Source organism: Rhea pennata, chromosome 4, assembly GCF_028389875.1.
Source record: "Rhea pennata isolate bPtePen1 chromosome 4, bPtePen1.pri, whole genome shotgun sequence".
Classification (NCBI taxonomy): Eukaryota; Metazoa; Chordata; class Aves; order Rheiformes; family Rheidae; genus Rhea; species Rhea pennata.
In genome coordinates, this window is record NC_084666.1 from 46134637 (window position 1) to 46161486 (window position 26850).

At 34.8% G+C, this 26850-nt stretch overlaps 1 protein-coding gene across 1 annotated transcript in view; it reads right to left on the bottom strand.

Moving 5' to 3' along the window:
- LOC134140076 (uncharacterized) overlaps positions 1-26850 on the bottom strand; it is a 67877-nt gene that overhangs the window by 11988 nt on the left and 29039 nt on the right. The window contains exons 12-16 of the mRNA XM_062574938.1: positions 26343-26454; positions 19853-19952; positions 8511-8550; positions 6942-6993; positions 3005-3113 (exon numbers count right to left, since the gene is read on the bottom strand). Coding sequence (XP_062430922.1) covers positions 3005-3113; positions 6942-6993; positions 8511-8550; positions 19853-19952; positions 26343-26454 — 413 coding nt within the window. The remainder of the gene's footprint in view (positions 1-3004; positions 3114-6941; positions 6994-8510; positions 8551-19852; positions 19953-26342; positions 26455-26850) is intronic.

Consider the following 26850-nt stretch of genomic DNA (forward strand, 5'->3'; position numbering starts at 1 on the left):
CATGGCAGTAGCAACTAGAGAGATCCCAAAAATTAATTAGGGTACGGGCGATAGCATGGATGACAAAATGCCTCGATACAGCAATGATAGATAATTTTTGTAGTGTAACTTAGCTCATGCTAATTATTTTGATTGGAAAGGATCAGGGGTCACTTAAATATGCTAGCAGAGCTACTTCTGTAAGTGGCAGTAACAGGGAAAGCAGTAACAAACATGCGGCTGGCCACAGCAAACCTCTTCTATTGGTACACTGGATCAGAGAGACGACACCTACTCATGCCTCAAACAACAACGTATTGCTGTTAAATTGCTTTAGTTAAGACCTTATGTTGTATAACACATATTCGGTCCCTGTCAGAAACAAGTTGAAAGAGTGATTATAGTTGAGTCTAGCATTATGGATCTTCACTGGTAATATATCACAATAGCATCCAACTTAAAATGATAAAAGCACATCATAACAACAGACAACATAAACCTAGATTTGTTTTGAGCTTGATGATCGTGCAGCCTAGTTACGTTCACTTCCAGGAAAAATGCAAGCAGAAATGGGCCATGAAACTTGCCAGAAAATATTGCAATGTCTATTTATTTAATTGGGAAATATTATTTGTGATTAAACACCAATTTCATCAAAAGAGAGCATCTGAAACAGTTCAGCTGAAGGTCATTGCTCATTTTGGCTAAATCTACATCACCACAGAAATCATATTATTTTAAATAATTTTTTTCTTTTCACAAGTCAAGAAAAAAATGTAGTGTTTCCTTAAAGGTTGAAATATGAGAAAGTTTAAACTGTATAAGCTGTAGGAGTCTTCTTCATCAAACAACATTTTACGGTCTTTGACAGTGTCCCTTTACAAAACCAGTTCTAGAAAGTGTTCTGGTGTTCTCATTTACTATTATCCTAATTATTTATCCTTCATCATCTGTTTATCAGGAAGCTGTTTTCATTTAATAAACATCTCAAACAAATCTACAAAGGAATTCTCTTCGAAGCTAGGGCAAATGGTGAATTCAAATTCCTCCCTCCCAGAACCACTTCTAGCAGCATTTTTGAAATCCATTTTCACATATTTTTCTTATCAGTTCAAAGAGAACTAACAGTCCCTTTCGCTTGAGATAACCATAAAACATAAAGAAAAATATTTCCCCCCTTACTAAATGCTGACAGAAGATGTTTCATGAGAAGTTACTCCTTTTAGAGTCTAACTCATTTGTCTGTTTCCCATACATACTGTCCACGTATGAAGCAACGGAAGTAGGTAAGTTTTCAGTCACATCCAGAAAACAATTCTATTTACAGCTAAGGGCAAAAGTTTAGAGGTCTTTCTCAGGGGAAACAACTAGAGGACTTCTGTTGACCCTCAAAAGTGAAGTTTAGCTTGAATAAAGCCTGAAGAATTTAGGACTTAAAACACAGATGTTAGGCACCTCAGAATGTTTCCTCTAATGATAAGAAGGCATTTGACAGCAACAAGAAGTCTAATAGCTTTTTGTTTCACCTATAGTTAGCATTGCAGTCCCCCTGAAAAGTTAGAAGCTTTGCTAATCCCTTTATTAAACAGAAAAAAATGACTTCCTACTTCTTAACTTGCCCAGTTTACTATTTTTCAGTCTTAGTTAAATCCCCTATGGCCTTCCCTGGAACTCCCAGGTATCAAATAGATTCTGCTATAAGATTAGATTTGCAACAGACATAAGCAAGAGATAAATACATACTTAAGACTTTAACTAGCTTCTGTGTGACATAGAAGAAATCATCCATTAAAAACATGTTTGAAAGGACAGGGGAAAATGAAATCGCTCATGGCAATTTGGCATTCAATACCAGTGATTTTCAAAGAGCAATAAGCATTTCACATCCATATGCATATTCAAAGATTATTCTACATGATATAGAATACTCCCCATTAACTTAAAATTAGTAGTCTCTTTATTCTATTACTGGTTTTGGGAAATACTCTATTACCAGTTTTAAGAAATATCACCTATAATTGGAACCCAGAATAAATCTTAATATTTTTATCCCCTTGCATTATTATTTTCTTTTAAAGTATACACTGACTCAAATACTTGAAGTATTCTCTTAGCATAAGTATTATTTTCAGTAATAACTCTAACAAGTAATCTTTAATTTAAATCTCTAATCACCTCATTTAGATTTGAAACTATCTAGAGTTTTAAATTAATTCTCTAATGAGGAGCAAAATATTAAAAATTCTGTTCTGACCAAAAGGGAATTATGAGATGTGATATATGCCAAGCAACACAGTATGTAATTCTGCTGTTAAGAAAGGACATGAAAAACTTTAGATATCTAGTACTTTTCATAATCCTTAACCTAGTACTTAGTTTCTATGAACTATTCAGATTGAATACCTCTTTCTTTTATTGTAGATGTTTTGATCTGCACAGTTTACCTTACTGGTTTGCTCCTTTTAAGTTTCTTTTCTTCTTTCTTCAGAGAATTTGATTAGACAAGTCTAACAGCAGCACAGGATTTGTCATGTTAGGTCATTAGTGTAGTATGTTTTCTTCAAGTGTCACTAGTATCAGATTGGTACCACTCTTTTGTATTTTGTTGAGGCTGATTTATGGAATATGGCTGAGCTTTAATTATCTACATTTTAAGTATTTTTAAGCCTATTCTCCATTCTTAACAAATTATTTTAATGTGAAGTAAGACCAATTACTTCCAGGATTAACAAAGTAAATGTAACTCTTAAATCACATTTCAGTTTCAAGCCAGTGTTCTTGTGTTTTCAGGTGTGTCTAAGTTTTGGTTGTTTTGAACAACTGTTTACTTAAATATCTATTACAAGTTTCATTACATTTTATACTGTATGACGCTAGATTTAAACTCTTTCCTTCGCAAGAAAAGTAACGTAAGTATTTTCTGAAGGAGTTAATAATGTGTAGCATAAAGAAGTAAAATATATTTCATGGATAAAATCCAACATAGACAGCAAGTGATACATTAACAAATAAAAGATGAACATACCTTTCAATTCACTGTTAAAATTAGGTGGATCACAGGAAACAACTTCTGATGTAAATGTGAGATCTTCCTCAAATGTCTCAACATGCTGTCCATTTAAAAATAGGTTGATCTGATAAAATACCAATTTTCAAACTGTTACATTAGAGAAATCCAGTGCAACATGGATTATACTTATAACAAAGTATATTTCTAATTTAATATTAATCTGGTAACTGATTACTGGTTCAGTAACAGTTTTATGGATATGATCCCCCCCCTTTTAAACAGCAATAACAACAACAACAATAATCTTCTCTACTTCTAAAAGATACCTTTACATAGGGAGGAAAACAAAAAACCCTGTATGTTCTTGTAACAGAATAAACCAGACATACTGTTACAGTAGCTGAGAGAAATGTTCTATCCCATTTGGTGTGTTTTAAAGGAAGACAGATCTCCTCCTTATTTTCAAGTGAAGTAGTACTATATAGAATTTTGCTTCACAACTCTTATCAGTAAATCCTACAAGTTGAAATCCTAAATCCTAAAACTTGACAGCTTCTAGCTCCTACATGATTTAACTGATTTTTCTTTTTAATATCACTGTCCATATTAATGACAAATTTATTTTTGGATCTTCAATTCACCTCGAGAAACACTCAGTGAAAGCAAGTTTTAGAGGTGATTTTTTTTGTTGAAAATAAAGGGAGTATCTGTTCATGAAGTATATGGCTTATCAGTTCTTCTAGGTGTCTTTAAACAATCACGTGCAGGTTCACTATCAACCTCAAAAATAAAAGTCAGGCCTGGATGATATACTACTTTGCTTTATAAGAGAATATGGAGTTACTGCCTTTTTCCTGCAGACGTATTAAGGCAAATTGACTGTTGTTACAAATGTTCTTTTATAAGGAAAATAAAAAATGAATATATTAAGGGACAAAATAGTCATTACTAGTATTTTGGCCGTTCACCTTTAGCTGTGGAGTAAGTCCATCTGATAAAAAAGCTATTTGCAGAGTTCTGGGTAATTAAGCTTTGCCCATTTTATTTCACTGGCCACCATTTTGGCATTTTCCCCCCCAAAGAAAACAATTATCCTATGGTCTCCACATATGTGGCAGACCCTCCTTCCCTTTCTAAGAGGAGAAATCGCCCCCCTGCAGTATTAAACAGATATCACCTCAAAGAGTCAAGAAAGTAGGTGGCTAGGGTAGCACCAGAAAATTGTATTAATCCTGGGTATTTTGTTTTTATGTCGCAATGAAAATACAAACCAAATGAAAATGCCCTGCAGATTGTCTTGCATGAATATAATACAACAGGAACTCTTGGTCTCACAAAGAAATCTGAAAAAATACATATTCAAGTGTGCTGCATCGTTATTTGATTGCGTTATTCACACAGGATATGTATAAAGAGTCCTCTAGTCAGATTCAGTCATTCACTCAGAAAAATTAGCTGCTTCATTTCATTTGCATTGGGGAACTCTTTAATATTAAGGACTCAGACACACAATCAGGTTATGCTGCCATAACCAACTTAGCTGCCATAGTTACCAGTATTTATTCTCAGTCCTCAGCAAATGCAAGATAATTTTATTAATCTTGGCAATCTTTCACAAGGTTGTTTCAGAGAATAGATAACAGAGATAAAGGCCTCCAATGCTTGTGCAAGGGGAAGATAAAATTTGTAAAGTATTTGGAAAAAAATGTTTTTGCCGTAGGTAGGTTTGCTAGGATTCTTCTCCCCAGTAAAAGTTGTTTTAAGTTACCTTTTGAATACAAGCAAGTACATATGGAAAAATATTTAACATTTGCAAATGTAAAACAATTGGTGATCTATGACAAAACTGAGGACACTGCAAAAGAACAGTGAAAAACAACACAAGTGAGATACTGAACTTCCAGAAAAGTGTTATCGAACACAAAAAAGAACTCACTGTGGGAATATTAATATATCTGAAAATCTCCTTACACAGTATTTTTGGTTTTAGGTTGAATGTCCAACTGGGTTTATTTTAGCAGTAGCTACACTCCCTGTAACAGAATTCCAAACCTAGAAAAGCATTAATTCATACCTTATTTACTCTCTAATCTTTAGCTAGACTGTTGTTCTTGACACATGTCTATAATTTTCAATCAAGAACTTGAACCACTTAAACCTCACTTTTAAATGACCATTAATATTACTGAAGTGTAACAGCACTAGGTCACACAAAATTATGTTAGTAATTTATCAATGTATCCCCCAGATTAGTTAACCAGAGCAAGCATTTCAATTTTCTATATTGAAAAAAAGTGAGAGAGACTGCTTGCCTCCCGTGCTAAATTAAGTTACCATTTAATCTCAACAGGCATTTTACCAAGTCTGGAACACAGGGCTAATTAACATAGTTACACTTAATTTGATGAACTAAACAGCAACAGGCTAAATGTTCATTAAGATGATAACTTCATATTAAACTTGGCAAAGACAAACCATTTGTATGAAGCAAAACATAAGCAGCAATAAGAATGATAAATATTTGAAGTTCTTTAAGGGATTAACGTTTTTGTACTGCTCCTCCACCAAGCACGTATTATAAACTTTAATCTTACACTATTTCCCATTAATGTAGAGCACTAGACACTGTATGCATGTTAAAAAAAACGAAGACGAAACAGTCCTTTCCTGAAGTGCTTAAAACACGTAAACTGATTGCTAATAATTATTTTATTAAGCTTGTTTTCATTAATTGTTTTTTGTTCTTTTCTTTTCACTTGCTGCCTTTGCTCCTAAGGCTCCCTTTCACCACACTAAGCTGAAGTCTGTCACAATACCTGCGGTCTCAGACCAACATTCTGGTCTTTGGTCACTTTCTTAAGAACAAAATCACTGAAAAGATCTTGCATCATTATTAGAATGACTTGGCACGAAATGTATGCAATATCCTCTTATTGCTTGCTAAAAGTCAATTAAAGGCCATAGAAAAGGAAGGGTATATATGCAGTTTTGTCTGCAGTCTCCAAAAGATAAAATTAAGTATCTGATGACAATCAAAAAAGCCACAACACTAACACTTAAAAACTCAACCCTTTTCTTCCTCAGGCTTACCTCAAAGATTTCAGTCTGCACAAAGGTACATGCATAATGGAAAAGAAGCAGGACTCTAGCTTAATGGGTCATCTTACATTGCCATTTCTTACCTAGGTCTGTCCCGTCATCTAACTCCTCAAACTGAGGGAAACTACTGTGACAACTGAATAAGGCCACACAAACAGATCTCATTCACAGGCTCTTCCATTGCACTCACCACAATAGTACTTGAACATCTCAGAGCTTTCTATTTCTATAGTTTTTTTGCAATATAATTAGGAGTAGAAATCACTACTCCCATTTTTACATACAGGAAAATTGGAAGGAAAACATCTAGCTCTCCTCTGATCCACACAGGTTTCACATTAAGAGAAATTCTTTGATTTTAATAGTTACTTCCAGTACCATACAAAAACAATGAACAGATACAAAAAAGATTAAAGTACTTGTTCAGGTTCACAAGAAGAAAATTCAAGTCTCACAACACCCAGCACCTTCTCTTTAAAGAAGGCCCTTAATTTAAAAAGTATTATAATTTCCACTAGCAAAAGCTTTGTTAAAAAAAAAAAAAACAAAGTAGTTTAAGAATGCAATTCTATAAAACTGTAAAGAGAAGTTTAAAATATATCATGTGAAATGATCACAAAAACTTAAATTCATATAGGATACTTCAGAAATTAAACTGCAGAGCTTGCATGTTCAATTGCTGTAGAATAGTCTGTGCAAGCAGTATTAGTTTCTAGGAAATACTTTGCAATGAAATTTACTAGTACACATTGCAATTTTAAGACTCAAAAAGTCACTGAAAAATCCTGAAGTCAGCACAGTGTTTGCAAATGCCTTCAAAGAAGCAGAACAGGCTTTAAGGAGTAGTTCTTACCTGGACATTGCTTTTGGGATAAAGGAAGAAGAATGGTTTCAAAACCGGAGACCTAAACACACAAAACAACCACTATAAACCCACTTAATCAGAATTTAATGAAAACATCAGCTCATGCATCTTTAGATTATTCAGATTCTGAGAAAAAAAAAAATGGGAACTTAAAAGCTATTTAGCTGTGGTTAGTAGTGGTTTTCCAAACAACTTTGATAAGCCTGAAAAGCTTCATTCGTTTGAAGCTTAACTTAAACTTATTACTAAGAAGCAAGATTTTGTAAAATGAACAAACAAAACACCACACATACAACCACAGACAGCAAAAAGGAGGAAACTTTACGTGGTATCTACTTAAACATTTCTAACATCAGGAATGGCCAACCAAAATGCACATTTGTTTTCTGCTAAGTTTTTTATCCCTTAACTCCATGTGTATTCGGAGATAAAATGGCACGTGAAAGCTTGAATTCACGACAGAATGATAAAAGCATCATATAAAATAAATTTCATTTCTAAATATATCATTTTTATTCTGGTCATACATTAGCAGTAAAGGCAACAAATTTAATTTTAATGTCAAAACTATTGTCCTTACTACTTCCTTTGTCCATCACATCAAATCGATTGAATTATTTTTACTTGTAACTTTATTCTGCTACAATCGAATGAATAGACAGTTCCACTTTTCAGCACACATCTCATGGTAACTGTTTTGAGAAATTTTGAATAAATTTTGGGGAAGGGGAGAGAAAGGGAGAAGAGTAGCAGAATATTTTCTTGAAAAAGGATGCACTTACATGGAAGCTGAAGTCTATGACACTCTGGTTAGCCCAACATTGATATCTAAACTAGTTACAAAGAGCTAGCGGAAGTGCATCTGCAGTCCTCATCTATCTCCATGTGCAGAGGACAGACATCTCTTGTATATTTGCTTAGGCATAGAAAAGTTTCAGATGTTCTCATGAGTAACTATGGTAAGGCGAACATATGAATCACCAGCTTATTTTAATCACGTACAGAAAAGTACTGAACCAAAACAGGATTTTTCGTATGCTTAAAATTGTTCTGATTTCAGCTCAGTTATTTAATATGTTTACGTTGACACTGCAAAAGGAGGTATTTTGTAAGGACAATTCTGTGTGTATACTGACCTCACAAAAAAGCCAATTCTAGCTGAAATGGGTGGGTACAGTCAAAAGTTTGCTGAGCTCGTTTCCAAACCGAACAGGTTCAAACCAAATCTGATTCAACAACCTTCACGTGTTAACATATTCCTGGCTAATGCCCTGCCTTATGGTTGTATCTAAAGCTTTTCTTACATTTCATTAAACAAAGATATTGCTGCGACATGACCAGAGACTTAAGTGGCTCGCATCCAGTAATCCAACAGAGAAGTTTATTATCGCATGTGTACCTTCCAGTATTCACTATTATCTTGTTACTAGTTATTAAGCATAACATGCAACTAAAAGACTTTACAGTTGCTTTTGCTATTTTTTTTATTGTAGTGGTGAGCAGTGAGAACATTATCATTATACATTAAAACAACTTAACGATCAAAAGTAAACTTACACTCTAGGACGTCCTCCAACAACTCCAGTGAGACCTGGTGCTGGAAATGAAATTAACAATGTAACTGTTATACCCATTTTCACAACACTGGGCTCTTACTCTGCTGTAGCTGGAATCATTCCTATGGTTCAGATTTAATAAATACTGGAAAGCACTTAGCAAATTATGTATGGCATCACAAATTAATACATCCAAACATTGTATGCAACAGATAAAAAGGTGCAAAACAAACTCATTTGTACAAAAAATTTAATATTATTTCTGTATGCCAGTGCCAAGCATTTCTACATTCGGTAGAAAAATAACTTTGTTTTTTGTTGGTGGGAATTTTGGGGTTTTTTTTGTTTTTTTATTTGAAGATAACAGACAAAATAATTCTGAATTCGAATCATGGCTTATTTTAATAGTCGTTTAACATGGCTATGTTATTTAGATTTATGCATCTTTCTCTTTAGCATTTCCACCGGCTAACTTAGATATTCTTAAGATGGAGGGTTGTGGAGATCCCATTCTCTCTTTGATACACAGGCAAATTTAGGGGTTTAAGTCACTGGTGCAAGCCTAGATTTACAGTACATCAGCACTGCGATTAGACTCATGTCTAATCTCAGCGTCAGGTGTCCACGCTTTCATACCATTAAACTCAGATCTAACAGCTCAGTATTTCTGACAGAAATAGTTCTGCTCTCTTCATCCTAAGGATAGCTTCTGATACTTTATTTTGGCATGGACATACATAATACATCAGAAGTCTATACTCTACTGGCAGGATAAAGAAATTATAAACTGGATCAATTATATCAACCTAAGAAATAACAGCCATGTAAGCAGTACCTTCAAAAACAAAAGCTTTAAGAAGTTGCCCACATAGTATATTTACTCAAATTAAACCTGGCTAACGTACTCACTTTGCTGCATGCTTTTTCCAGGTGTTAATTCACTTTGTCCACACTCCAAACACTACAAAGCCATGTAACTATGCCAGTGCGGTACTACGCTTGCACTGATAACCTCTAACTCTTGGTAGGCTGTACGAGCTTGGATCCAGTGCCTTGCTAACACAGACACGCAGCAGTGATAGTATACAAGTTGCAACACAGCATAGGTCCAGATTATAGAGTCTAGCTATACCCATATTCATTGGAAGGGTAAGTTCACTGAAGTAACATTTAAAAGTGTGTTTGAATTAAGTCTTTGAAAAGGGATGATGCCACATAAATTACAAATATAGTTTTACCTTGATCGCACCCCTCTATAATCTGACATATTTTGAATTGATAGTACTTAAGTTCAGTGCATATCTGAATGATTGACTCATAGATGGCAATTACAGTAAATAAAACTTAAAAGTTATGGAAGAGGTCTTTTGACTGATCACTCTACCAGCTTGGCCACGGCAATAATTGCGCATCATAACCGTTACACCAGACAAATAGCCTTCACTAACTGCATTTTAGCCAGAGGCTGAAAAACACAGTAACCTTTGGAAGGTGCTACACTTGAGAACAACTCAAAGAATTGGGGATTAGTATACAGAGAGAAAAGAATGCCTTCAACTAAAAGCCATGAAAAATCACCTCCCCGCTCCCAAAGTTATACTGAAAAAAAAAAAAGAGAATAGAATGAAGAACAATTGCTTACTCTACATTTACACAATCTTAAATCATCTAGTGAAGATTCAGCTCTATAATACTACCTATGCTTTCTCTCAAGCAGAGGAAGAAAACTGTATTAATTACAATTCAGTATTACCCCCCCACACACAGTTATTTTACTGAACTATGCTTGTTTTTTGTTTATTTAGGTTGTTGGGGCAGGAGGCTGGATATGGTAAGGTCATGTTCAAAATATAGGTTCATAAAGTTAGTTCATTTAAATTATCTGTGGACTGTCACATGACTGACTTCCTGCTAAGCAGCTGAACTGCTCATTAAGGATACCAGATTTTGCTCTGAAATCAATCTCAACTTCCTGAAAGCTTCAGAGAAAGCTCTTCACTTGTCTGCTCTCATACAATGGCATTTGGCTCCTAAAAGAAAGCAGTTCTCTAAATACTAGTAAGAAAACAATCCAAGAGCAGCAGTTGTGCTTACACCTCAAGGGTACAACCACCACCAAATATAGCAATTTGCTATTATTATTCTTCTAAAGTTCTCCAGTGCAAACTTCAGTAATAGCAGACCTGGATCTGGAGCTGGTATGGATACCCCTGCAAATAAATGCAGTTGCAGAACAAAGTTGTAACAATATCCCAGTTGTAGTTATCCATTTCTATCTTAAAATAATCCAATCATTGTTTACGTTACGATAAGTAATATTTAAGTATAATCTAAGAGTGAGTGAGTGAGTGAGAGAGAGTGTGTGAGTGTAATTCCAACTTAGACTTAAAGCACAGAAGAGAAAACAACTCTTAAAATCTATTTTGGTTCACACTTGATTTGTTATTTGTGTAAACAGACAGCACTAGAGCACAAGACCTCGCCTCCCATGGCTCAGATCCCCACAGCATTTCTCAGGTAAAGCTGGGAGAAGACAAAGAAGGTGAAGTACACCTTCGAACAGCAGGTTTGCCACTGCAGCCAGAGCTATTTCCACAAAGCGAACTTTGATCTCTTTAGAACAATTGTTTTCCCAAGACACTTTCCAGGTAAGATCACCTACTCATGCCGCACTTCATGCTCTCTATGTTGTTTACTTAAATATCTGTGCAGATGCTCTCCCTCTATCCTTTCCGGAAGAAGACTTACCTTTATGTCTATGGCACACAGCACGAATCACTCATTGCACTTGCAGAGAGTATTGATCAGGCTGCAGCATCAAGCAGGTGCTTATCAGCTATCTTGAAGCTGTTGATCTCCTTGCCCAGAAATCTGCATGAGCACCACTAGCCATCAGAACTCCATTCAAAGAGTTCTATGCATCATGTCCAACAAAGTAGATAAAGAAAGTACCACAAATCATGGTGTCACCCTATCTGCTACCAGTCACCCTCCTCAAGGACTGCTTTCACTTGCAGTTGGCCAGGACTGCCAACTCATCACTGGTAGGTAACTGCCAGCTTCTGCTGCATCATACATTGAGCTGAATACCTGTGTTAAGCTGATAAAACTGTCAGAACTCTTCCTTTCAATCCACCTATATTCTGTTCAGGATCAGCACTAGTTACAGAATTTGTCTGGTGCAATCACTATATCAAATACGATCACATTTATTTTGCATCAAGGGTCCAATTCAATAGCCTGCTGTTTTCTAGAACATTTTCTCTTACAATGCCTGAGGAGATCACCTGATGCTAAAAGTCCTCTATGTGGCTGCATATTTAAAAGCTAAAGGTCAATATTGAGGATTATGCCATTTAAATTCCACTTAATTAAGACATGATTGGAGGAATATCAGGTACCAAGTCTACTAAAGTCAGTGATAGCTGCAGGCACACAGAAGTGAACTGCTCTACAGAGATGCGGTGTAGGTGACTTGTTTAGGACCCTTCCTTTGGGGACCAGCGCTTAAAGAGGTATGAATCTATCCTGAATCTATGAATAAAGAATGAATTAGTACTTAGCAAGTGCTTCTCTTTGGTTAATCCATACAATTCTTCATACAGTCTTACATTACCTTTTCACTGTATGACTCCTCCCTCAAGCCTACTTTCAATCTTCTTATCCATTTTTCCTTAGGAAAAACAAGCCATCATACTCTGTGTGTACACATCCATACACTTTTATCTGTAACTTTTTCCCTTCTGTTTACCATTCTTCTAGCCCACCTGTAAGCTAAGTTTTGGCCCCAACAGCACATGTCAGCCAAATCGGAAGGATGGAGAGGAATCCAAGAATAACCACTTGGTGGTTAAGGCAAAGCCTAATAATATCCACTCCCCTGATCTATGATTCAGCAGTGCTGTGGTGACAGAGCTGCATGTAGATAACACAAGGTGAAGTCTGCTCAAGTGATACTTCTTTGTACAGCAGTTCTACAGTGTCCTCTACATGATCTCCCATGTATGTCTTCTCTGTTCTAAGATGTCCTCTGCACCTCAGTCTTTTTATTTCATTACTGTACGAAACTTACCTGAGAACTTATTTGTAAATACCAACACTTTCAAGAATTCTGGCAGCACACATAGGAAAGAGCACCAGGCCTCCTCACTTGCACCAACTCTGATGTTCAAACAAGCATTTCAGGGAGTAGAGCCTCTAAAAAATCAGCCCTTGAAAAAAGAATGCTTAAAACAGGCCCAAAGGAGCACCTATTTAAGTATGTGTAACTGCCATGTTTTAACACATATTGCAAACAGATAATCTATGCCATCTTTATACCCTGCAAAATGCCCCATGGCCAGAAAAGCTTCTGCTGGAACTTGCAATCAACCTATAAGATGTAAATTTGCAGCAAAACAATCATTAATATTCATTAATACCAGCCTTCAGAATTACTCATTAGACTTACTGATGGTAGAAAAGCCCCCTCATGTTTTGCTTCCTTTACAGTTCCTCTGTCTTATTCAAATGGTACTTTAAAGGTTACATCTAATTTTGGATTATTACTATTATCCCATAACCAACTTCTATCCTCCCAATTCTTTAAGAGTTTCTGTACAAACCTATATACTTTTCAACAGAAAAGAACACCACACAATATTTGAATGAAAAGTGCTAGATCACATTAAACTTATTTTGCAAAATGTTTTGGAGTAAAAAAGTCAGAATGCTCTGACTAGTCAAAAAACAAAGAGCTAAAAAACTTTAAATAGTTTAAATTCAACAGGTGACACTTCTTTCTTTGAAACTTCACTGTATTCCAAAATACAATCACGTCTCATTTGCTGACTGGCATTTTTTGACCCTAAATCATTCATCCTTCTTATTTCCATTGTGATTGAATAAATTCAGCCAAAGGTTATCAATATATTTATTTCATATTTTAAAGACACATATACATACATATATATAAATATATAAGTATTTTTTTTAAATAGTCATTTAAGAAGTCTAGTTTCCAAGTATTATGGGGATTTTTAAGCGATCAAATAGGGGAATCTGAAATCCAGGACTTTACAGTCAACAGCAATTACAATATTGTTCAGTAAAAATATAAAATATGTAAAATCTTTGTTTATGGGGGTCAATTATATGTCCTTAATTGTTCTATCTATGTCCTTTGAATAGAGCAGATAAAATATCTTCTGCAGAATTATTCTCACACAAAAAATGGGAACTGCAGTAAATTGTTAAACTAGGACATTTCTCGAAGTATCTTCCAACACACTTATGAGATCAGTCAAAATATTTACATATACTCAAGCACTTTAAAATATCAAGCTGTATTAACCAGCTGTCATCTTAGTGTCAAACTCCGGTCATTTTAATGTGAAATAAGGGTCAGCACATTATTCCAGCTATTAGTGAAACACTTCTTAGCTACTGAAGCCTATTAAACTGAAAACATCAACTTCCCTCAGCAAGGCTCTTCCTGAGCCTTTTTTACTTTGGATTTTGATCCGAATAAAATATCTGAATTTAAGGAAAACTTAGACGGGAATATATACTGTGCATCAATAAAAAAAATATTTAAAATGTTAACCATACGGCTGACAGAACTGTGTATAATACAGACATTTTCCCTTAATACTACAAACTGGTTGATGGTTATTAGCTTTAATGAAGCAAGGGTGAATTTTCTTAGACTGTACTATAAAGAACTTAACTAAACTCCTGCAGGCTATTATAGACTTAAAAATCTGAGTCGGAGTTCATGAGCCTAGGATTCGTCTACTGAAGCTCAGCAGTGAAATTCCGGTGTTTTAATTCCTACTATGATCTTTGCAAAGCACACAAAAGCTTCCTGCGTAGAACACGGATATAGCTCTAACAACCTTCTATTACGGCTAAACATTACAGACAAATTTAAATCCATCTTTTCTGAGCTTATGATCAATCTTCTAAGTATAAAGAAATAAAACCAAGTAAACAAAAAGCAAGATTTTACTAACTGAAGGATTATTAAAATCATATATTAATTATAAAACTGAAAAAAGAGATTAGTTGGGTTTTTTTAAGAGCTTGTATCCCTTTAATCTTGTCATTATAGCAGACTCCAAACGAAAACTGATTAAGTGTTTAAACTAGTGAACTAAGTATCATGCTCAACAAAAGTTTACAGCAAAAGTGTTCCAATCCAAACACAGAAAACAACGAATCACTCATGTATGGCACATCTATGTACACAGTAACTTCAAATTCTTCTCTGGGCTTAAGAATCTCATATGCAAGTTTGAAATTGAGATTTGTACTACAGAACACTACTGTGCAAGTGTATGCTCATGTGCCTCAATGGTCTGCATAAGAACAATGAAAACTTAAAAAGCATTAGGAAAAAACATTAGGAAACAGCTATAAAAATTTTAATCATTCATTCTTGATTATAAAAGTTTGTATTTTTTACAAGGTGTGGCTCTCCCAAATTTCTCTCTTGCAGATCTAACACCTTTTATTTATTTCAGGGTAAGGAAAAAAAAAGCTTCAGTCAATTCTAACCCATACATAACACTCCATCTTTTCTTTCTAACACTAAGGCACAGATTCCCTAAGGAATAGAAAATTTCAAACCAGTACAAACCCTTGTGATGGATGTCTTCTTCTTCTACTAATTTTCAGAAAAAGCCACCAAAAAAAAAGAAGATCAGTAATCACAAATCAGAAATTTAACATTTTTTTCCTTTTATGAGGGCTAAGTTTTATTGCTCTTACATAAAACAATTTATCATATCTAAAAAAGTTTAAAAACAACCAAATCTGCAAAATCAGTCAAAAGTTAAGAAATATGGACATGAAGACTTAAGGTTCACCAGCAGAGCTAAAAGCACATTTCTGACATGCAAGACATAGCACCCTGAATTTTAAGACTTTGCTATGAAACATTATGACGATTACTTCTCAACAAAATTGTTACAGGTTCCTTTTCTCTGCATGACGGAAAAGTACACTCTTTTCGTTTTACTCTTATTCCTTGCAAATTCTGAAAAAGTATGGCTGAAAATTTCCTCAAAAATTTATCAGCTCAGAAAAACATTAAATGGTTTAAGCTTAGCCAAAATGAAAGCAATCAAAACTCGTTTTTTACTACTGACAGTTAAATTAACTAGTATCTCTATTATCTGTAATTCTTACACTATGATACTACTGCCAAAATAAAACCAAGTTTAGGTCATGGTGCTAAGTATGACTAGCAAATTGAATGAACCTGAACACTTTCAGGTCACTCCAAGAGCGATGGTGATCCTGGATTCTGTCAAAGAAGATGTAGTTGGTAAACACGTAAACCTAAGAGCCTAGGCTTGCTGCTGCCTCCCTCTAATAAATCTGAATACTGATAAGCCCCAAGGACCAGAGCAGAAGCAATTCAGACCTCCCTCTAGCATTTATTACAGAGAAAGCAGTGTCTAAAATTCAGATTCAAATTCTTTTTGGGTTATGCCTCCTTCTGCTATCTCAGGAAAACATCTCCAAAGCAGCTGTAATACTTTCCAGTACTACTAGATATCATAAAGCTTAGTTAGTTCCTGTTTACACAGCTTTCTATTCTTGGATGAAAGGTGCTCTATTTGACAATTATTATCTGTACAACCGACCACACATTAAAGTAACAGACATGAAACTGCTATTGATGTAAAAAAAAATACATGGCTATAAACAATATTCTACAATCACTAGACACAGTCCAATTAAAATGGGAGAAAATTTCCAGGTTTTTATTTTTGTCTGACACAGACCAAATGAATGTTACTTCCTCTCAAAATGTCCAAAACATAATGGAATGAAGTGTTTCAGTTCAGGTGACATCACCCTGCAGACTAACAGTTCCTGTTTTCTCCCTGCTGTTGGTTTTCAAGGATTCTTAATTCGTTCCTGTTTTTCCTAATTTTTTTTCATTAAAGAATATACAAAAAAAAATTTTTATTGCAATCATTCCCCTAATCATTACCTCTCCTTCCATAAAAGATAACTAATACAATAGAGCCAAGCAGCCCAAGACTAAGCCAGCAACCTTTGAAACCCTGGTGCACGTGCACCTAAGCCTAGACTGCACGTGCACTTGTGTTTTTATCAGGAAAAATCTACTCATGCTTAAAACCTCACTTGCTGTTCACCCCCACAACTGCCACCATTTTGACATGTGACATAAAAGCCACTCAAGGTTACATCATACTATGTTGGATTTGCAAAACCTCATCAGGTAGGCATGCTTCATCCACGTAAGAGACTGAAGCAACAACGACTTTTATCGTTGTGGGCATTCCTAGCTCTGTTCTTCACAACAAGCCGGCAGCCAACACACAGAAACAAAAAGCTGTAAGTTGATTCAGTTATCAATACACTGCTAATTACTGGTCGACAGTGCTGAATCGGTTATTTTCTTTAGTGAGACTTAGTGGGATTTTGCTAACGGGAGGGGAGAAGCTTGAAAACGACTGCCGTAAAAGAACACCAGATCAATATGCAGCCTGCTAAGCATTTAAGTTTCCAAACCTAACCCCCCACACACACCTTTCTGCATACACAGAATCCATCTGTGCAGGCAGTATGGAAATGTAGCATGTAACAGCAACCAAAAATAATGACAGTATGAAGAAGTTTTAATCATCTTCACAGAAACTGGAGATACAAGGCATAATTAAACTGGCTAGTTAGGGGCTTGTTCAACCATTTGGAAGCCTGTCAGTAGTCTCTAATACCCTCTGACACTGTAACTTACACCAAGGAGGCCAAAAATCTTGTAGTCCTGTACCTGGCAAGAAAATAAAGTACTATTTATCACTGGATACCCTAGATGATCCAGAAGCATGCTATTTCCCATTGCTGCTCATTAGTAGCAGTTCTATCAAATGCAGTAGATTTTTAATGAATAAATGGTACAGGATGTTCTAGAAAGTTCAAATGATCCCTTTAAAAAACAAAACCAACACCACAACAATTATCCAAACAGACTGCCTAGCTTTCTACCTGATTCTGAACATGAACACATCCAGGTCTTCCCCAGGAGCTCTGGGAAAAAGAGCTGTCAGAAAGCCTGCCAGCCACGTTAAAATACAGATGTTCACATACTATGGCAACCTCAATTTTGATACTGTACGTACTCCACCCTGTCCAGGTAGTGCAGATTTTTGACTTTCTTGTTCTGCAGGTAATAGTGGTGAATGGAAAAAATGAAACTTTGATAAGCCTAACACTTTCAGCCCTCAAAGAATGTTTAATTACACAATAGCTGCTTTATAAAATACAAGGCAAAGATTAGGAATTTGGAAAGACAAGTATATGTGCATTAACTTCATTTCTTATAAAGAACTTCAGGTCTTAAAAAGAAGCAATTGCTTTCAAATCCAATCAGCTTTTCTTTATTCAAAGAGAAATTTGTTCAGCGGGTTGTCTACCATATATATATTAATGAATAAGTACAGATTTTTAGTTTCAGGTATGTTACGTCTACTTGAATAATGAAAAAGGAGAAACTCCAATTATGAATCCTCTCTTTTTAAAAATGAAAGCTCGGTCAAACAGTAAAAGCACCATCTTTCATACAACAGAAAAGCACTTCTTGGAAGCAATTTACATCTACATTAAATGCTGATCTACTAACTAGTCTTTGTGTAATTTTTAAAAATCATCTGCATGAATATTCCTGATTAGTTCTGCATTATTGTGTTCTATCTGGTAAGGAAAAAAAAATGACCATGTGTTGACCCTGTCTCTATAAACACAGCTTAAAAAAAAAAATCCCAGCTACTACATTAACTATATCTCTGCTATCACTAAAAAGACAGCAAGACAGAACATGCACACTTGCATACAGTTTCAAATCCACTGAAAATAAAATGTTTATTAGTTCCTTTACTGCAAGGCAGGAAAAAAAAAAAAAAAAAGTTAACCAGGATTCTAGATTAGCTAGGGAAGTTGAGAGATATAAATTAAACTCATGCAATTAATTTGGAAGATTCTGTAATCCCTCAATATACACCTCTAAGTTAGATAAGACAACTGCAAAATATCTAAGCTGTAGTCCTCAAAAATTAACTATCAAAAATCTTTTATTATTATCATTATTTTTGATCCATTTAATAGGTTAGTATCCATAGAGTGACAGCAGTCAAACCGCAACATACGAATGTGCGGCTTAAAACTCAGAGGCAGATAGTGGTGAAAGATAAAAGTCACTTGGGAAGAAAACAGAAAACAAAAATGAACAGTTTCTTCAAAATAATCAAGGGGTAAGTCTTCCTAAAAACTTAAGCGAATACAACGAAATTTACAAAGAACCAATGCAAAGATTTTTTTTAGAACAAACAGAAGACAAACACAGCACAGATAATTTCAGATACGTGGCTCTTACGCACCAGCTATGAAAACACTTAAAACATATACTTAGAACTAAGATAGGTAGTTATATCCTGATATTTAATTTTTACTTAGGAAGTCAATTAAAAAAACAAAACAAAAAACTTACATGGATGCAGATACTAAATCATAAAAAGTGTTAAAGATGGACTGATTTGAGATTAGACACAATAGTGCAGAATCAGAATCTAAGTTGAGGAGTTTATATATATATATATATCTATATATGTATATATAGACATATACACACACACATATATATATATATATATATATATGGTGAATAAAGAATTAGGCATACATCGTTAGCATTCTTACTGCGGTATTATTTAAGAAAAGATTTGAATACAACTTTGAAATGTAACTCATCTATATAAGGAGCTACACATTGAACAGATTAAAAGTAGAGAAGTATCTATAAAAAACTTCGGAATAATATCAGATACTAATGATGAAGAGAATCTTCAACACCCTTGAACTGCAGCTGATAAGCTGCAATGCTACAGCAAAACAACATGTGGTGTATTTTTGCCAGCTGAGTAACATTCTTAATGCTTATTGCCATTGAGTTTTATTGGCATTTTTTGAGTTTTAATAACCTGGTGAAACTGAATATAACATTGTCACTTGTCCGTGTGGCCATGGTAAAAGAATAAAGATAACAAGATGAATAAAGAAAAAAAAAATGCAGAAAAGGATGTCAGCAACAACAGAACGATGAAAAGTCTCAAAGGAATAAAAAGGTGGATTTCCAAAACTGTCATTTTGTTAATGCCTGCAGGTCCCATTTCTACAAAGAATAAAAACACATTAAAAAACACTAGTTCTACTACTCACAGCTCTATGAAACTGGTTGTGACTTTGGGTGCTACTTGTATTCAGGAACAAAAAAAAGAAAACAAACAAACCAAAAAAACCTTTTCCGATTCTTAGAAAGATGCAAGTACTTACCCATTCCAGTTCCAGCTGGTGCAATCTCTTTGGAGAAGATTTCTACAGCCTCTTTTTGTTTATGGTGTACAGCAAGCCAAACAACAGCTTCCCGAGGACCCTGCTTCCAAAAAGTAGAAAGTAAGAGTGATAAGAAGACTAGCTATCATGCAGAGCATTAGTTAAATTTGTGAAACTGAAAAAGAACTGTAGCTCACCACTGAAATCAACAGAAATTTTAGTGCTTTCCACTACTAAGTTATAATGATTTTCATTCTATGACATTTCAAGGTGTAGCCAACATCATCATAATTTTATATTATTGTTTCCATTATCTTTATTCTTTTGCTACCATGAAATTAACTGTTGCATATTTCAGACTGCGAGGATACCATGAATCTTCTCCAACTGACTTAAAGCATCAAGTACTATAAGAATCAATATCAACAGAAGAAATACTTTGCTATATTCTCCATGAGATTGGCAAACTAACTTTCCTTTTATTTCATACCCACTGAAAATACTTTGGAATCAAGTTAAGATAGTCACATTCACTTCCCTTAGCATTAAAAGGTAAGCAGAAAAGAAACCAAACCTACTCCTTGGAGGTTAGGTTGAAGACTGGAACTTATAAAAACCATCGCTTTTCCAAAAGACAGCAGACACTACTCTAAAGATAAACCCAACCAATACACTGACCTACCCTACAGTCAGCTAACAACCCCTCCAACAGCACCAACTTTCTCTTCTTTAGGATTTTCATTCTGTAAGAATCTTTTTCTGCCACTGAAAGATCTTCCATTGGGATCAACACACCAACAAAAGGCTTGAAGTGAACATGAAGTCTCACTGAAGGCAAAGACAAGTTTCTGGTCTTTTAGTACTACCTTCTATTAAATATATTTCCCTTTATACTAAGGAAACATAACATGGCTAGAAATCCTCAGCTACGTACCTGACCGTGATTTCTGAATACTCTCTTACTGCATTTGAGGTACACTTTTGTATCTCTCGTAGTCAAATTCAGCTTCTGTCAAATTCAGGTTTCTTGCCCCTTAAAACAGGCAAACACTTATACCTGTGTATTTTTTCAAGCACTTGCATCCATCAGCAAGAACAACCTTTGAGTCTGCTTTGAAATCTCTAGTCTTTTGAACAGATTATATATACCTATTCATATACCATATGTATATGAACCATCATATTACATACACCTGCTCTGTCTCCCTTCAAAAAAGTATTTCCATATTTCCATTGTTCATATGAAATGGGCCTGCACAAGGTAAAAAAAAAAAAAAAAAAAATCTGCTGTTGGTTCAGATTTTCTCATACAGCATCACACAAGCCTGGAAACCTGCTGAAGGGTATTCCTTCTTTCTGGTAGCTACCCTATACTACACAATTTAAAGTTCATGCTAAATTTTTCTTATGTGTCCAAAGTCACATCAGGCTTACATAAACTTTAATTTTCCACTTCAGACTTGATTCCCCAAGCTCAGTTTTGTCTTTTTTGTGTCAATGAACAAGAAGAAAATTTCTAAAGGTTCTTTAGTAAACATGCATGAAATTCTTGGCTTACTTAAATCAATGTAAAGTTTGAAAAGGAGGAGTTTGACTAAAAGATACTGGGAGATACTAGGTTCTGTTTTATGTCAATAGGAAAGGATATGTTTCACAGAAGCATCAATAATACCAAGGAGTTTTCTACAGAGATCAATGGACTCTAACACTCTAAATGCCCTGTCTAAAGAATACTGATAGATTCAGTATCTGCTCTACTAAAAATGTGAGTAGCAATATACAGAAGTGAAGGAAAATCCTAACATAGAGCTACTTAGAGGCTGAAGGGGACCTTTTCTTGGAAGAAAGGAACAATCAGATTTGGGAAGATTCAAGATAGTCTGCATCTATTCTAGAAGTTTGCTAAACCAGAAAATGAATATACCAACTTTTCTCTTTACATATAATCATTTCTGAAGCATTTAACAGTTTCCCAATGCATGTTAAAAATTCTGGTCAGATGGAAAGAATGGGAAGCACGACTCCTCCTCCCTCTTCTGGGCTAGGGAATAGCATTACCCTACTCAACCCCAGACCTTTTGGGCTTTAACATATATATATAAAAAAAAAAAAAAAAGAGAGAGAGAGAGAGAGAGAGAGAGAGAGAGAGGGAGGGAGGGAGGGAGGGAGGGAGGGAGGGAGGGAGGTACTTCTCTTCACACTAATGGCATCTTTCCTCCACTCTCCTCCAATTGATGGAAACAGGATTACCTGTAGAACTTACTGGCATGCAGCTGTTAGATGAACTGATTTAATGCTGCGGTCAAAGAAAACCATCTCTCTCATCCTTCTTGCTGTATGTTTAGATGTTTACTCACTATCTGAAGTTACCTAAGTGTCGCTCATTTGAAGGGCCAGAAACCATATTTAAAACAATTCAAAAATAACTTGAAGCAGCTGCCAATTTACACAACTGGCAGTGAAAAATGTTAAACCATTACACCTAACAAAATACAAATTTACTCACCAGAACTTTAATAAATTTAAATTTAATAACAACATAGTATCAAACTACCATTTTTTTCAAATTTTAAGATGGACTAAACATTTTCCATTTAAAAAAACAGGCTCCTCTCTCCAAAATAAGCAGCAAAACTAACTTGCTGCATCCAAACTCCTAATTTTCCTAGTTTTTAAACGTATCTCCTAACTCTAATGTTGCATATTTTAATTGTCCACATTTCTGTAAAGCTGCATTCTTTAGAAGCATTACATAAAAGTAAACAGCAAATTGAATGTTAAGCTTTTGAAATACTGATGTCTTGTATATTACTGTCATTTACTTGTGTGTATATAGTACATTTTTCCCCAAAGCAATATTGTAGAACATGTCAACATTAGAAAATCTCAAGTCAAATTCAGGAATTTAAGTAACTTCAGCAATGTAAGAACATGGATGTATTTCCCACTGGCAGCTGCTGAATTGCCATTCATAATACATGTTGTAGTACTCTACCAAAATCCTGGATACTCTTACACTATCCCCAAAAATTGTTTCATTAACATATATTGCTAAATTCTGTTTTCCAATTCTAATAGCCAACACACAGAGACAAAACACATAAATGAACAAGCTCACTTATGGTAGCCTATATAAAGAGAGGGAAAGTTCCTGACTTTATAATTCACAGTCAGCTAAAATGCAACAATGAAGCAAATCTCCCTGTTTCAGTACTTTTAAGCCCAACTCTTAATCATTTGTAAATTTGAGAGCTGGGATTTCACTAATTCCTATTTTAGTGCATGTCTACAGAAAAATACTCTGAAATACTGTAACTGACGCACTTGTAAGTCCACAGTTTCAGTTAATTTGTTTCACCTTTAAGTATGATTATGTAGACGTACGCATAGGGAGAGATACACCATTTCTCAGGCTTCAAACTCCCTGCCTGGAAAAAGCCTGCAAAGATGGTATCATGTAGGAAAACCTGCAAACTTCATTCCCATTTTTAATTAGTTAATACACATGTAGGCAAACTCTAGAATAAGAGTTTAGCAGAACTGATGTGGGAGAAATATCTTCCATCAGGTCAAGACCTGATCACTGTGCCATGAAATTAAACAAGAAAAATTTCCTTTTACAAATGTACAAAAAGATGTCCTGACTAGGTTCATTTAAATAACAAGAAACCAATTAGTTTTGACTTAAAAAAAAAAAAAAAAAAAAAAAAAAAAAAGTAAGGCTGTTACAAGAACAGTTACTACAAAGAAAACATGAAGCCACACCACAAATTCCATAGAGATGCATTTTTTTCTTACATTCAGTATTTCAAAAGCTATCAAAATATTAAATTACTACTAGTAGTAATTAACAAGAAATATTCTTGCAGAAAACAAATTTATGCATTCACATTCGTTTCCTGATTCTAAACTCTATCATATCTCCAGTATTCCATTTAAGTTCTATACTTACTTCCTTGCCAACAGATGCAAGATAATGAATGACACAAATGATCTACAAAATAATCAAAGAAATCTTGTCCTAACTGCATGAATTCAGTATCAAACTGAAGATGTAGACTATTCTTACAGCATCGTAATTAAACGACACACAAAAAATAGCAAAGTTGTATGTCATCAAGTCTTAAAGCTGTGCTGTAGAGTTATAGACAATAGATTTTAGTTAATGAGTACTGCTAAAAGTAAAATTACGTGCTTATATCCATAGTCAGCATGTACAGATTTATACATATTTATATATATATATATATATAAATTAAGTATCACTAGGGTTACTCAGTGCTGAGTCCTTTTTGGGCTCATGCTGTGCTGCTGCCGCTAAAGCAGTAGCTAAACAAGGTATGATAGTGGCATGGAAAGGCCATGTAACAAGACAGGAAAAACGGAGAAGGGAAAGGGTAAAAGTGTTTCTTAATTTCTCAAGGCTCCTTTCTGTTGTTAGGATTAGACAATACCAAGACCTTCAAAGTTCCTCCACTTAGCAACTCAGACTACAGTATATAAGCCTAAATCTGTGATGCACTGCGATTTCATAACTATCCTGTGATTTCGTAACTACCGAGGCAAACTCAAGATTTAAAAAGTCCAAACTGACTGTCTTTGCTAATGTAGTCAAACCTCCTCCTCTTCTTCGCATAGGAACTGACTTCACCAACACAGTGACTGACCCGCGTGGAAATTAACCTAGTCATACCAGACATCTACAATGAGCTCCAAGTATGGTTTGATATACCACTCCTGTCTTAGCATTCCTATACGTATTTGCCTCTCTCCTATAAATTTAGATAGAAGAGTTTTCAAAGCAGGGATTGTGTTTCTTGTGTGTTAATGTACAGCCTAACATAACAAGGCTCTGGTTTTGACTAATGTTATTTGCAATCCAAATGATCTAATTTTGCACAGAAAGCTGCATTGAGAAAGAGTGTCTAAGAGAATACACAATTCCTCCCTGATATCCCTGAAGGCAGATGTTTTGCCTAGAATTCCATAACTTTACATTTTAAATGCTGAAGTAAGCTCTACTCCTCCCTCCTTCTTAAGCTACAACTGCTATTTTCCAGATGAAAACTCTTCTGCTTAGTTTCTCCTAATTGCTGGAGAAACAGGGTGAAAGGGGAAGGCAGCAGAAGGATTTTCAATATTTCAGCCTCATCTCTCACATCCTGTATAAAATATAAGGGAAGTACACACAATAGAGATAACATTATTTACTTTTATCAATAAACCTGAACACTGTGACTGAAATTTAAGAAATACTATAAATATTCAACTTGATCTGGAAAACCCATTTAGTGTACAGTAAGAAAGACAAATTAAACGATAAGAAGCTCTTTCTCAAATCCTTATTCACTCTATACAATAAGCAAGGCAGAAAACATACTATACAGCTACATTACTAAAGAATAAATTACAATAAATAATCCTAAGCAGATGGTACTAACAGAACAGAGACAAGCTAACATCTGGAACGTCTGTTCCTATGTTTGAAAATCTTGATTCTGCAGTCTCAGTCATACACTTTTAACACAATGGAGTTTATTATCTTAAGGAGGAAAAAGATCATGTTATACGGATGGTTACTCAAGAAGCAACTTCTGCTGCTGTGGAGAATTAAATTGAAGCTCCAACACTAAAATGAACAGCTGCAGATGTACTTTAAACAATTTCTATGAATAATTAATTTCTATAGTAAAAAGTTGACTAGCATTCTCACTATCCTGTGTTTTTATTTGCTATAAATACAAATACTCAGCTATTTTAAGTGCTGACATTCCTCACATTAAATTCTCAGAGACGAGTTTTGCCACATGTATACCTTAGAGTTTCGCAAGACACTGTCATTTACAAAGAAGAATTAGATGCTACTGTTTTGGAAAAAAACTAAGCTGTCTAAATATTCAACATGTATGTTAGTGAGGACAAGATTTAGGGCCTTTATAAAAAGAGGGACTTCCATACTGTAGATTACAAAAACTTACTGTAGATATTGCAGTTGCTATGGTCATCACTCAAGTTCTTACATATGAATATAAGAAGCCATAAAACATAATACAAAATGATGAGCTGAAGGCTGGTTCACAGATAGTACTCACAGACAGTTTTAAAGCTGCATGGGAAATTATAATTCTGTCATTTCCTGACTCTGCGATCTTTATACTGTGGTCTTTTAGAGTTATCTTCAATGCAATTTAAAGCTTACATCACAAGAACTTTTATAATGAGGTATTTCTTTAGATGAACAACATCAGAATAGACTAAAACAACATTTTTATAAGATTTAATAACAATTTTTCTGGAAAAGACAATACTGCAAAGACATAAGTCTTTGCATAATTTTGTACACTATGTAGTGACACCAAATTCTTTGCAAGATGATGCTGTGAAATTCCTGAGATGATAGCAACTTCCTTTAAGGTTACGGAAAAGATAACAATAGAGAGAGATTAGCAGAGGTCAGCAAAAGTTTAAAAATACCCCACTGAATACTTACACCATCTATACTCCTTCTAGCGTGAGGTCCGTATGTGTCTTCAGACCCTAAAATCTGTATGTTAACTGCACTGTAATCTTCATACCCAAGCTGATTGAAAATAAGACGAGTCCTGCAACAAATGATGTTTTATTAGTGAACTGCCTCAAAATGATTCTCTGAAATAGGCTTCTCTGGTCCACAGCAGTTAGCTCTGTGATGTAGACTGGAATATGAAGACTCTTCACTATCATCTGAATAGTACAAATCAAGTGATACTGTCAAGAAATTATATCTGAATTTATCCCTGTGTTTCATTTTGAAGCTTTTCCTTATTCAAATTATTTGAAAAACAATAGGCAAATATATGGATTCCACACCTTCTACTTTTACCTTTAAGACAAAGACAGTTTGAAATATAATTCTACTATATAGAGTCTGCCTGGTTTTCATTTTTGAAATTCAGTCCCTGTCTTTGTTTCTCCTGTAAAACATTACTTAACAACTAATAAGTATATGAAATTGTATC